The sequence below is a fragment of the Cebus imitator genome, unplaced genomic scaffold (assembly GCF_001604975.1).
Source record: "Cebus imitator isolate Cc_AM_T3 unplaced genomic scaffold, Cebus_imitator-1.0 Scaffold44, whole genome shotgun sequence".
Classification (NCBI taxonomy): domain Eukaryota; kingdom Metazoa; phylum Chordata; class Mammalia; order Primates; family Cebidae; genus Cebus; species Cebus imitator.
In genome coordinates, this window is record NW_016107359.1 from 2,213,153 (window position 1) to 2,227,783 (window position 14,631).

The 14,631-nt window shown below is 36.3% G+C and overlaps 1 protein-coding gene across 2 annotated transcripts in view; it reads left to right on the forward strand.

Annotated features, from left to right (window-relative positions):
- Positions 1-14,405, forward strand: part of GLCE (glucuronic acid epimerase) — a 98,324-nt gene extending 83,919 nt beyond the window's left edge. For both annotated transcript variants that reach the window (XM_017526781.2, XM_017526782.2), the window contains exons 4-5: positions 3,021-3,266; positions 10,436-14,405. In XM_017526781.2, coding sequence (XP_017382270.1) covers positions 3,021-3,266; positions 10,436-11,460 — 1,271 coding nt within the window. In that variant the 3' untranslated portion in view covers positions 11,461-14,405. The remainder of the gene's footprint in view (positions 1-3,020; positions 3,267-10,435) is intronic.
- The last annotated feature ends 226 nt before the right edge of the window (positions 14,406-14,631 follow it).

Below are 14,631 nucleotides of genomic sequence, written 5' to 3' on the forward strand. Positions count from 1 at the left end.
GCAGATTCACCTATACTCTTCACCTCAATATAATTATTATTATTTTTGTATATTCTCTGGAGGTCTTTGTACTTAGACATATGTATTAGCATAATTGTAATGATATTTGCTATATGGTGATTCAGGAGAGTAAGAGATTTCAGAGATATTCGTAGTCAAGCCTTTTTTTAAGCAATTTTTTTAATGCATAAAAGTAATAGGTGCCTAGATTCTAAAATAAAAAAGTAAAAAGTACCCATAACCATTATTAATATTTTGATTTTTTTCTAATCTTTCTGTTGTTGTAGAAATATATTTTTATTTTATTTTATTTTAACTTTTAAGTTTAGGAGTACATGTGCAGGTTTGTTATAGGTAAACTCATGTCATGGAGGTTCGTTTTACAGATTATTTTGTTACCCAGATATTAAGCCTAGGCCCCATCAGTTAGTTTTCTGATCCTTGCGCGCCACTTACCCTCCATCAGTAGGCCTAGTGTGTGTTGTTCCCCTCTATGTGTCCATGTGTTCTCATCATTTAGCTTTCACTTAGAAGCAAGAACATGCAGTATTTGGTTTTCCATTCCTGCGTTGGTTTGCTAAGGATAATGGCCTCCAGCTCCAACCATATTTCTGCAAAGAACATGATCTCTTTCTTTTTTATTGCTGCAGATCATACTGTATGGTCAATTTTGTATTCTGATATTTTCTACCTAACATGCTGTGACCATTTCCCCTTACTGAATATTTATTGAACATTTTAGTAACTACTAGTATTTGTGGTAAGAGCATGCCATGATATACATAATGTATAAGATCCCTTCTCTTTAGTTGTATACTTAGGTCATTTCCAGGTTTTTTATATTTTTTAATTAATGTTTTATTGTAATTTTTGTGTGTACATAGTAGGTATATGTATTTATGGGTATATGAGATTTTTTTATACAGGCATGCAATGTGTAATAATCATCACATCAGGGTTAATAGGGTATCCATCACCTCAAGCATTTATCCCTTCTTTGTATTACAAACAATGCAGTTATATTCTTTTAGTTATTTTTAAATGTATAATAAATTAGGATCGAGAGAATAAAATCTGATATTTGATCGCACAAAGGGACTACATTTCCATTTTTTTTGCTATTATAAATCTTACAGATTTTCATTGTTGATCTTTATTTGCTATTTTAATTTTATTCTCAGTGTAGTATATTCCTGTTCTGAGAATATAATTAACTGCCATGACAAATAAACTGCCAAACCTTCAAACTGTTTTTCCAGCTGTTTTTCAGAAAGGTGGAACTTGCTCATATTTGCAGTAGCAGAGAATGAGGGTGCCCTTATCAGCCAACTCTTGCCATCATGGAACATTATTTTTTCATCTGTTGGTTACAAAGGGATATTATAATTTTCTCTCTTTAACAACTAGTGAGGTCAGATATCTTTTTCTTACACTTCTTGCCATATTTTCATGTTCTTTACCTCTTTTTCTAATGTGATAAGTGGAGTTTTTAAAAAATGTATTTGTGTGAACTTGTAATGGTAGCAATACTCAAAAGATATTTCTTCAATTTGGTTGTCTTTTTATTTTACTTATGATTTGTTGGTTTTAGAAGTTTTTAGTTCCATTTACTAAACTTATGGGGTGTTTTTGGATCTTTGTACCTCTTTATGTTTAGAAAGGTACTTGCCACACCAGATTATGATTAGCTTTTCACCTGTACTTTCTTTTTTTTTTTTCTTTCTTTTTTTCAATTTGAATTGCAGGCAGAGGGGATCTCCCTCTTGGAGGAAAGATAGAAATATTAAAAAGCTTATCTGTAGCCTAACCTAATTCTGTAAACATTGTTTTGAAACTACAACACAACACATAAAATTTTGTAGATTCCCAGTCTCTGCTGGGCTTATCAGAGTCTTAGTAATTTTAAAACTACAGATAATTTCTCTCTCAATACATACATGATTCAACAATACAATATTGTGTAACTGTAGTATTTGTGGCTCCTATCTAGGAAATTACTAAGATAAACACTAATACCAAACATTTAAAAGTTGTACTTAGAACTTTACAAAAGGTAACCCATTAATGAATTATTTCAAGAATCTGTGGTTAAATATACAACCTAAATTCATGTTTTAAAAAACACTTCTTATTCTTAAGAATTACATTGTAACAGGAAAGATAGGAAAAAGAATTTTAAGCTGTGTTTACATTTTAAATTGCCAAGTCACAACTGGCTTCTTTTTTTTTTTTGAGACCAAGTCTCGCTTGGTCACCCAGGCTGGAGTGCAGTGGCGCAATCTCAGCTCACTGCAACATCCGCCTCCTGGGTTCAAGCGATTCTTCTGTGTCAGCCTCCTGAGTAGCTGGGATTACAGGCGCCTGCCACCACACCCAGCTAATTTTTGTATTTTAGTAGAGACAGGGTTTCACTGTGTTGCCCAGGCTGGTCTTGAACTCCTGAGCTCAGGCAGTCCATCCACCTCAGCCTCCCAAAGTGCTAGGATTACAGGCGTGAGCCACCAAGCCCCGCCACAACTGGCTCCTTAAGCAAATACTTAAACCATCAGATAACACACTTAGTAGACCACACTTTGACATTGGAGGGAAAGATGAGTGTGTAGTAACTTGATAAGTATAAATGTTTAAGAAAGTAGAACTGTGATGACATTAACTACATGCATCTAGACAGTGCAGAATTTGAATGTAGGAAACAGGATTCTGAAACATGACATCTGTAGCCATAAGCAAAAGTAACTCACATAAGAAGTCAGTCCTTAAAAGGTAATTTATAGCATTGCACTCACTGTTTATTAACAAATAATGAATGAGAGTGAATGAATACTTACTTAATTTTTGTTTTTCATATCTGGTTAATTTGGTACTAGATCTGGTCATTATGAGAGCAGTATTATAAGGAAGCTCAAAACATCCTGATAAACCTGTAAGATTCCCCAGAAGTAAATCAGCGAGGAGTGTTATTAGGAATATGCTTGTAAATGTCTGGATATGATTATTCATTTTGTTTCTTTATTTTATAGGTGTACCATTATCTACACAATGGGGACCTCAAGGCTATTTCTATCCAATCCAGATTGCACAGTATGGGTTAAGTCATTACAGCAAGAATCTAACTGAGAAACCTCCTCACATAGAGGTATATGAAACAGCAGAAGACAGAGACAAAAACAGCAAGCCTAATGACTGGACTGTGCCAAAGGGCTGCTTTATGGCTAATGTGGCTGATAAGTCTAGATTAACCAATGTCAAACAGTTTATTGCACCAGGTAAGTTATATATTATGTGTGCCTGCTAATTTTATGTTGATTTGTGGGACCCTGATGTTCCCTTAAATTTTTGATATGGTTTAAAAAGAAAAAAACCATTTAGCAGACCCCTTATATTACATATATAAAGCAACAAATGGTGTCACCCCAGTGAAATCCCTAAAAAAGATACAGCTAAAACGTCAAGGTTATAAAAATGAATATTTACTATGTAAAGAGCCAAGCCATAGATTGAATGTTAAGCTCCAGATTACTGTAAAATGTGTACCTGCCTCCAGGGGTCTATATCCAATAGGAATGAAATTCCTCCATTTAATATTTCAGTCCAGTGTAGTTTAATTTTTAAACTTTTGCAGTAAATAGAATGGTTTCAAAGCCATCCTTTCTTTTGATTATTTTTTGCCAATAGCTTTTAATTTTTTCAGGATAATATAGCATTACTGAAGAGGCCTGTTTCCCGTATTGGATTTTGTTAATGTACTAGATTATCTCAAACTTCATGTAAAACCATTTTCCTTAATAAAATAATTTACAAAATCAAATTAACTTTATACAACATTTCCCCTTTTACTAAGACAGTCTCATTAATTAGAATGTAACGCATTTTCCTGCATTAATCAATATCGATGAGAATTAATGAGTCCGTTACTTAAGAAGACAATGAAATAATTTTAGTTAGCACCTTAGGCTTAATTCTCTATGGGGTAATGTTGTCAAGTACAGAATTTGTTCCACCTTCCCACCAACCTTGCAGTTGATAAATAAAAAGAGAGGAAAGGTTATAAGACCTCTTTTGTATTTTCTCCTTGTTCTTCATTGATGACTGTGTAATTTACGGACCCTGAAAGCCGCAATACAAGCCTGCTCATTCTAGATAGCCTTAAGTAATGGATTTTTGAGTACTGAATGCAGTGCAAATAATGGGCGACCTTTAATTTTTATTCTGTGACTAGAACTCCTTTTCCCCCATGGCATGCTGTAATATTCTGGTACATAGAGCATCTTTGCTTATTGTAAAATAACAGGTTTAGCTGAGTGATAAGGTACAAGGAAATTTAAGAATATTTAGCTTGTGTTACCTAAGAGGTTATTGTAACAGGAAATGATTAGACTATGCAAAAGAACTTTTGGATACCCTCAAGAAACTTATTTTTGCGATAGTTAATAATGGTTTTCTGGATTAGGGTAGAATCAGCAGCCCTCACCTTGATCATCTTGAGTGACTGGATGGTTTTCCACGAGTCTTTTGAACTCTGTTCTATTTAGAGCAACAGATTTCATTGTGCAGTTTTGGGTGCTCTGAGTAATACAAAAGATAGGTTCCCACATCTTAAGTGAGGGATCCTCACCTTAGGCCCTCATTCTGTAGCCAATAGCTGGAGATAAAACTACCTCCTAAGATGGTTTTAAGTATATAGAGGAGAGAACTCTGTAGCAGCCACTCTGTGAGTGGGACATAGCTATTCTAAGTTGGAGCTCCCTGTTGCTGGAAGTGTGCTAGCTGGAGATGGGATGCACACTTGGATAATTCTGTGTATGCATGTACAGGTTGAGTACATGCACACACAGTATCTGAAATGCTTGGGAGTAGAAGTGTTTCGGATTTTGGAATATTTAGATATACATAATAAAATCCTGGGGATAGGACCCAGTCTAAACACAAAATTCTTTTATATTTTATATGCTATACACGTAGCCTGAGGGTGGCTTTTTATAATATTTTTAATAATATATGCGACCCATCATGAGGGCAGATGTGGAATTTTCCACTTGTGGCATCATGTTAGCTTTCAAAAAGTTTTGGATTTTGGAGCATTTCAGATTTCCGATTTTTGAACTAAGGATGCTCAACCAGCAGTTGCATACTATAAGGGTATGAGGGAAGGTGAGGTGGAGTTACATGGGAGCTATTGCTCAGAACAGAGCAGGAGAAGGGAATCAAAGAGTTGAGACTATTTTATTGAAGCACAGGTATGAGAAATGAGGCTTTTGGGAGGATATAGACCTTATGGGAGATAAATTCAGAGAATCACCATTAAGAGGAAATTGGAACTTGTGCATAAAAGCATAGGCCTAAGTGAGTTGAGACTCTGGAGGACCACAAGCTGAATGCTGTTGGCCCTTTTTTTTCTTTCTTGGCCTTGAATTTCTTTTCTGAAAGGAGATAAAATCAAAGAGTAAAGAGTCATGTAATATGGTTCTGCAGCATATTTTTGTTGTTTTATTTGTTGAATAATGTTTTATTCCTTTTTCTAATTTTAAAATGGAATAAATGAGCTTTCCCTTTCCCCAAGCCCTCTTTTTATTTGATTTCCATGACCTCACTTTCTCCTATCTCTGTAGCCATTCTTGCTCAGGCTTCTTGGGAGCTTTTCTTCTTCTGCCTGATTCTTCTTTCTCTTGGTGTTTCTCAAGATTTTGAGTAGGGCGTCTTCTCATGCTACATAGTAAATCTGTTGATTAAATGAATGGGTTGATAACAGTTTTTGCTGGATATGAAACACTGATATAAAGGCTATTTTTTCCCCAGCTTTATTGAGGTATAACTGGCAAATGTATGTAATGTGATGCTTTGATACACATATATATATATATATATAGTGAAATTATTATCATAATTAAATTAGTTGACACATCCATCACCTCATAGTTACCTTTCTTTGTATGGTGGTGGTGGTGAGAACATTTAAGAAACATCTTAGCACATTTCAGGTATGTAATACAGTATTATAAGCTGTAGTCATCATGCTATACATTAGACTCCTAGAACTTATTTATCTTATAACTGAAGTTTGTGCCCTTTGACCAGCACCTCCCCATTTTTCCCACTCCCTAGCCTGACAACCACCATTCCACTGTTTATGTGAGTTCAGTTGTTTTGGAGTCCACATATAAATGAGATCATACAGTATCTTTCTCTGACTTGTCACACGTAGCATAACACCCTCAAGGCTCATCTGTGTTGTCACAAATGGCAGGATTTCCGTCTTTGTTATGGCTCATGTTCCATTATGTATGTATATGTGTGTGTGTGTATATATATACACACACACACACCATATTTTCTTTATCCATACTAGACACTTAGGTTACTCCTATGCCTTGGCTATTGTGAATAATGCTGCAAATAACATGGGTGTGCAGATATCTTTTTGAGATAATTGGTTTAATTTCCTTGGGGTATATACCAGGAAGTGGGATTGCTGAATCATATGGTAGTTCTATTTTTAATTTTTTGGGGAACCTCCATACTGTTTCCCATAATTGCTATGCCAATTTACATTTCCATTTAAACAAGCGTTCCCCTTTCACCACATCCTCACCAGTACTTCTTATCTCTTCCGTTTTTGTCATCTCAACAGGTGTAAGGTGATGATATATCATTGTGGTTTTGCTTTGCATTTATTTCTCTGGTGACTGATGATGTTGAGCACCTTTTTATATACCTTTTGGCCCCTTGTATATCTTCTTTGAAAAAGTGTCTCTTCAGATCATTTGCTTATTTTTTAATCAGATTTTTTTCTTTTTTTTTTTCGCTGTTTGGTTGTATAAGTTCCTGATAGATTTTGGATATTAGCTTCTTATCAGATATATGTTTGTACATATTCTCTCTTATTCTGTAGGTTGCTTTGCATTTTGATTGTTTCCCTTGCTGTGCAAAAGCCTTTTAGTTTGATATAGTCCCACTTCTCTGTGCCCCTTTTGCCTGTGCTTTTGTATCAAACCTAAACAATCAATGCTAAGACCAGTGTCAAAACTATTCTTAAATGTTGACCATCCTTTATTGCTTAAAGTGCATATACATATGTCGCATATACCAAAAATAAACAATTATAGTAACTCCTGGGAATAACTGGTCAGAGAGAGGATGAGTCATGGATTTCAAACAATAAAAAGACCAAAACTTTCTATTAGATTTGTAGGAGGAATCTTCAGATAGCATAGTACTTCCAGTAGAGCTCAGAACCTTACCTGGTATATTGCCAAACTGGTTGCCACCATCCCATTTGCTACCATTCAGATCCTCCTGAATGATGCCAGCAGGTTAATTAACCTCTCTGTATATCTATAAATGGGAATTAAAAGACTTATGGGATTGTTGTAAAGATTATAATTGTTGGTTGGTTAATTTAAATTGAGAATTGTGACGTCTGTCACTTCTCCTAGATGACTCAGTAACCCCCTCTGCTGGTGTTAAGGTTTTAGGGAAATTAATAAATTGGCTTTTTAAAAGGTTACATCCCCTGACGTCGTTCATGACTGAGTTCTTTGGACTGATTTGCTATATGAAGACATAAAGTGAATGATTAAACCATGTCATTTCATTAAATTTGTGTAAATAAAGTTGAAATTTTCAGAGGAAATAGGTACTCTTTCTGCTTCCTCACATTTGGACTTCTAAAGATGGGTCATTGTTATCCAGTTTGGCCAGAATAGATGTCATAGATAATAATCCCATCTGATGAGAATGAAAAAATAAGTAGCATTCAAGATTGTCTGCTCCACTGAATATAATTTAATCTTGAGTGGTTCATATGTCAATTCAGAATCCTGCAGTGTTTCAGGAATGTTGTCTTGAACTTCAGATCCCATTTTACTATAAATGCAGACAAATGCTAGTTAAGAGAGAGAGTACATGTTGACATTTTGCCAGATAAAAATGGAATTTTACTGTATTAGAAGTTTACTTCTGAAATCAGTTTTTCTATTAAGTCTTGAGTGACTTAATAGAAATTATTTGATGCATTGTTTGATGCATAAGTTTATCAGGCTGTTCTCATTCTTGATACATCTTTCAAAATTGTCTGTTCCATCCAATGAAGTAATTAAGAGCTTTGGGCCAAATATAACCATACTGCTAGAGTCCAGTGTTGCAAGAGTTAAATGATCAACTCAACATACTGATGCCCTCCAAGTGTACACTATCATCAGTTCACATTTCTTTTTCCCTTTATTTATTTCTTTTTTCTTTTTAAAGAGACGGTCTTATTCTGTCACCCAGACAACAGTGCAGTAGTATGATCATAGCTCACTGCAGCCTCAAACTCCTGGGCTTAAGCAATCCTCCCACCTTAACTTCCCAAGTACCTAGGACGACAGACACATGCCACTGCACTTGGCTATTTTATTGTATTTTTTGTAGAGTTAGGGTCTCACTTTCTTGCCCAGACTTGTCTCAAGCTCCTTGCTTCAAGCAGACCCCTGCCTTGGCCTCCCAAAGTGCTGGGTGTGAGCAGCTGTGCCCGGCCCAGGTCACATTTCTGCTCTTTGCTCCTGGTGACACACTAAAGATTTTTTCAAGGATTCTGCAAAGCAGAGATCTGCTTCTATGGCTGCGCCTAGGAGAACCCTTCTCTTGAATATTCATAAGAATACCATTTCCAATATCATTTGTCTTTTTCACAGTCTGAACTTGACTCCAGGAAACCTGGATTCTAGTCCCTTCTCTACCACTAATTAGCTTTTGGCATCTGGCAAACCATTTAACCTGGCAAAGCCTGCATGTCTTCATCTCTAAAATGGAGATGTAATAATAATAATTCCTGGCCTACTAGCCTCAGAAGATTAAGTATCAAATGAGATAATACATGTGAATGCACTGTGGACATTTAAGCTGTGGAAAGATCAAGATACTCATATTTCCCTCTAATATTTTTAAATGTGTACTACATATATTTTTGTTCTTGTTGCTGCTGCTATTTTAATATGCTCAGTTTCTTGGTAGATCTAGATGAGCAGTATTCAAAAAGTCATCTTTCTGGGAATTAGCCACTATTAATACTATAAATATTCAAGAGAAATTTCCTCTTTAATAATTTGTCAGAGGCCGGGCACGGTGGCTCACGCCTGTAATTCCAACATTTTGGGAGGCTGAGCTGGGTAGATCACGAGGTCAAGAGTTCGAGACTAGCTTGGCTGACATTGTGAAACCCTATCTCTACTAAAAAAATACAAAAATTGGCCAGGCATGATGGTGTACACCTGTAATCTCAGCTACTCAGGAGGCTGAGACCAGAGAATTGCTTGAATGCGGGACGTGGAGGTTGCAGTGTGCCAAGATTGTGCCACTGCACTCCAGCCTGGGTGACAAAGCAAGACTCTGTCTCAAAAAGAAAAAAAAATTGTCAGATAAAACAGCTTTAACTATTTTATTAGGCTCTGAAGCTAGTGATTCCAGAATAATAATAATAACTTTCATTTATTACTATATTCCACTCCATTATCTTTTTTAAAGTCCTGGCAATTACCCTGCAAGGTAATGTTATCTCTATTTAACATGTGAAGAAACTGCGGCTCAAAGAGGTGCATCTTGCCAGACTTCTCAAAGCTAGAGGTAGAACAAAAATTCAAATCTGAGGTTTTTTAACTCCAAAGCCTGTGCTTTACCCTTGCACACCCCACCATTCTCTCACTTTTTGTTGTACACATGAGCCTGTTGCTTAATTTCCAGAATTTTTATTAGTAATTCTAGCAAGTCTGTGAAACCAAATCTATCATTTTCAAAATCAAATCAATAATGTATTATAGAACCAGACTAGGCAACCTGGGTTCAAGTCTTGTACCTTGGGCAAGTTACTTCCTTGTGTCTCAGTTCCTCATCCATAAAGTACGAGTAATAATAGCACCTACTCTTGTGATTGTTCAGGGGATTAAATGAGTAAACAGGTGTAAAGCACTTAGAACATCGTAAGTACATATGAAATGTTCATTAAACAATTTAAAATTCATGTATAATTATTTTTTCTAGCCTCTTTCTTGCAATATTATGTGCTGAGCCAGCTTTTGGCTGTTTTTTTTTTTTTTTTTTTGTTCACAGAATAGGTGTACTAGAATAGTCATTGATTACTGATCAGCTAGCACTAGATTTAGGAAAGGCAATTTTTATCAACAATGCCTTGGCCATTTGCTATTAATCCTCTACTATGAACCAGACAGGGAAAAAGGTAAGAGCTTTGTACTGATGCTCACAAGCCATCATGAACTCACCAATTCTGTCATTTGTTTTTAGTTAATTTGGTAAAAAAGGAAATTATGAATAATCTAATACCAAAAATATTGAAGTGTTAATTTTGTGTGGTCAGGGTTGTCAAGGATGAATTGCAATTAAATTTCAAATACAAAAGTGCTTTTATTCTAACCAGCCTTTGTTGGTATATTCTCTCCTACAGAAACCAGTGAAGGTGTATCCTTGCAACTGGGAAACACAAAAGATTTCATTATTTCATTCGACCTCAAGTTCTTGACTAATGGAAGTGTGTCCGTGGTTCTAGAGACCACAGAAAAGAATCAGCTCTTCACTATACATTATGTCTCAAATGCTCAGCTAATTGCTTTTAAAGAAAGAGATATATACTACGGCATTGGGCCCAGAACTTCATGGAGCACAGTTACCAGGGATCTGGTCACTGACCTCAGGAAAGGAGTGGGTCTTTCCAACACAAAAGCTGTGAAGCCAACCAAAATAATGCCCAAGAAGGTGGTTAGGTTGATTGCAAAAGGGAAGGGATTCCTCGACAACATTACCATCTCCACCACTGCCCACATGGCCGCATTTTTTGCTGCTAGTGATTGGCTGGTAAGGAACCAGGATGAGAAAGGTGGCTGGCCAATTATGGTGACCCGTAAGTTAGGGGAAGGGTTCAAGTCTTTAGAGCCAGGATGGTATTCTGCCATGGCCCAAGGGCAAGCCATTTCTACATTAGTGAGGGCCTATTTGTTAACAAAAGACCATATATTCCTCGATTCAGCTTTAAGGGCAACAGCCCCTTATAAGTTTCTATCTGAGCAGCATGGAGTTAAAGCTGTGTTTATGAATAAACATGACTGGTATGAAGAATATCCAACCACACCTAGCTCTTTTGTTTTAAATGGCTTTATGTATTCTTTAATTGGGCTGTATGACTTAAAAGAAACTGCAGGGGAAAAACTCGGAAAAGAAGCAAGGTCCTTGTATGAGCGTGGCATGGAGTCTCTTAAAGCCATGCTGCCCTTGTATGATACTGGCTCAGGAACCATCTACGACCTCCGTCACTTCATGCTTGGCATCGCTCCTAACCTGGCTCGCTGGGACTATCATACCACCCACATCAATCAGTTGCAGCTACTCAGTACCATTGATGAGTCCCCAATCTTCAAAGAATTTGTCAAGAGGTGGAAAAGCTACCTAAAAGGCAGCAGGGCAAAGCACAACTAGAGCTCACAACCAAAATTATACTCAGCCTCTGCTGTACACAGAAACTACAGGCTCTGTCTCAGGAGAGCATAGGCACATTTTAAAAGGTTATGTACTGGGTTTTTGTGGATTCTATCGAAGTGATAAGTGATCCTTATAACCAGTCTTCTAAAAGAATTGCATTCCATGGGTTGGGTATTTAGAAATGTAGGTGGCATTTAGAACAAAATGTTGAATCAGTGGGCTGAACAAAGATGCTTCACTTTGCCTTGCCCACCACCCTATGCGGTTCCACAGATAGTCTAGTCACTCTGTGTGAGAAAGATCATGGTAAGTAGTTCTTACTGGCCAACTGTCTAGCACTTACCTGAAGACTAGGTATGGAGCTCTTTTAAAATGTGATTATTTATATTTATGTTGGAAGCAGACTTAAGAAAAATAATGTGCTGTAAAACAGTAAATATGTACTTGTAGCCTGGATAGTGGACTGTGTTCAACTTTTTAAAAAGATGTTTCTTTTCTATAGATTAATTTCTTGGGAGCAAATGAGTATTTGTTGCATTTGTTCAATTTGTTGTATATGGTGAATATTTAATTATGGTTTTCTTGAAATGTGTAAATTAAAAACACAACCAGTGTTCAGGCTTCACAGTTAAATAATGTAAGCACAACTAAAATGAAACTTGTTGACTGCACAAGAAATTACAAAGATGTTTCTGTTTTGAAACTTGATCTACAATCAGTAAAAGTTTGATAATCACTATATCCCTCCCCAACCCTCATCATGATAGTTTCTTTTTGTCACTATCTAGAATTTTGTATTTTATTTCAGACTACACCTTGGAGTTTTGTATATTTTGAGAGAGACATTTTTGGAACATTATTTGGGAAACTTACTACAAATCTAAATTTGGAAAGGAGCTAGTAGTTTTAAGGCCACCACCATTTTTAATTTTTTTTAGGATTTTTCCCCCTTTAAATAAAAATACTAGGTCAGATACTACATACACGAATCATAGCAAAGCTTTTTTTTCTTCTCCTACCCAGATCATTCTTGATCATCAGCTTTCCAAACCATTGAGCCTCTGCATCATTGGGGTTTCTTTTGAAATTTAATTTTGAATTATTCCAGTTATTAGATAGAAGAGATGTTACTGGTACTGCATTTGCTATACTTGTGTAATCATATCTTTATTTAGGTTATGTATATCCTCCTGTACCTCACATAAGTAGATTTCAGAGCCCTCATGCAATGGGCAGTGTCTGCTATAGGGCTTCAGGCATTAAGTTAAAACCATGGGATGTTGATTTTGCTGTGACTTTTGTTTTAGGGTATGACAGTACACTAAATCAATACTGTATCTTACAGAGTTTGAAAATATGATCCCTGTACTTCCAGGGGACTGAGTCTGACAAACACAATGCATTGATCTGTGACCTATATCAAGTACACATTTAGGAGCCAGGTAGGTTACCTTCTTACACACTATATTTTAATTGAATTCAACCTACCAAGCACTCCTTAGAAACTGGAAAACATATATACACATATATGTTAGCATCAAAGGGGGCAGAAGCAAAGAAGATACAGATCTGCACTGAAGACATTAAACTGGCCATAGAAAAGTAAGCTTGAATTCCCAATTTATGTGACCACATTCCTCTTAATTTTGATCACAGTAAAAACACTTTTGAGTTATTAGATTTACCCCTAGCCTTTGACTTTTGCATTTCATATATGTTAGATAATCTCTCAGCAAGAATATCTGGGAACCTATTTTACTCCCCATATTTGTTATTATTTAGAATGGTTCCTACGTCTGCTTTGTTTGCAAACTGGTCTTCAGATTATAGGAATCAATAATAACAGTATGGTACTGCTTCTGTGATGAATATCAGTGCCTTAACAATGTGGCTGTCCATTCCTGCTGAAGAAGGAAAGACTTTTGATCTAGAAATAACGTTACAATTTCCTTGCTGTTGGCTTTACACTGCCTTCCACATTGCAACAGCAACTTGATTTGTCTGTGATCCCAGAATTTTCTAAGAGGATGAGTTGAACCCATAGCAGCATTGTTGGTACGACCAGTGGTTCTCAAACTTGAAAATGCCTCAGCATCACTGGGAGCTTATTGAAATGCAGATCCCAGATAGTCAGTAAATCTGCCTGTGAAGTATGATAGTCTGCATTTTTAATGAGCGTTCAAGTGATTCTGATGCAGGTGAGCTGGGGGCATACAGGGAGGAACACTGCCCTAGACTATCCATTGCATTTTTGCCTCTAAAAACTACAGAGTTTTCTAGGGTTTAAAATTATGTAAAATGTTTACTTATTCTGAGCTTAGAGAGAATGGGGAGGGTATTTTTACATGTTATTGTTTCATTTCTTCTTTGCTTTAATATTATAGGTACTAGGTTTGTTTGATTTTTTCCCACTTATCTTGAGTTCACTTTGATGTTAAATCTATTGCCACTTCAGTTGTAAAACCAGCCAGAAGTTTCTGGATGAAGGTCAAGTTTGACCTTTTAGGAGTTATTGTACATAAAGGCTTCATCCAAGAACCATCCAGTGTACAGAAGCAAATGCGAAAAGACACAAGCACAACTCTCCAGATGTGGCAGTCCTTTTCCTTTTTCAGTGCGAACTCTCACTGAAAGCTGCTATTTTCATCCTCCTTGTGATTGTTTTCCTTGTTTCTCTTCCATTGTACATGTGGGTTATATACCATGTGTCAAATATGCAATAATGTGTTTACAGGATGCCCTTCTGAAGGGTAGTCCTTTGTAAAGCTGTACAGACTTTGCAGTTTAAGCACAATGTGCACATGTTAGTTTTATATACAGCAAAACTTGATTTTTTGCAGATGGAAAAGTATTTTGTTTCTATACAAAGTAAATGGATTGTTTGTGCTTAATGTAAAGGCGCTTTATAAAATTGTAAAATAAAGTTTTTATCCTAAAAGGAATATACCTGGATATTTCTCTCTCTCCTCAAATTATTCAAAGGTTATTTGAGCCCAGCAAGCAGACTGCTGCCTATTTCCTGTTCAACCTCTGATGAGAAGTCAGGCAATAAATATTGTTCATCAAAGGCATACCAGGCCCTCTCAGATAATGTGTGGGAACAAAGAGTATGCATGGGCTTTAATCCTAAGGAGCCTTAGTCTACAAGGGGAAACAATGTATGCTAAA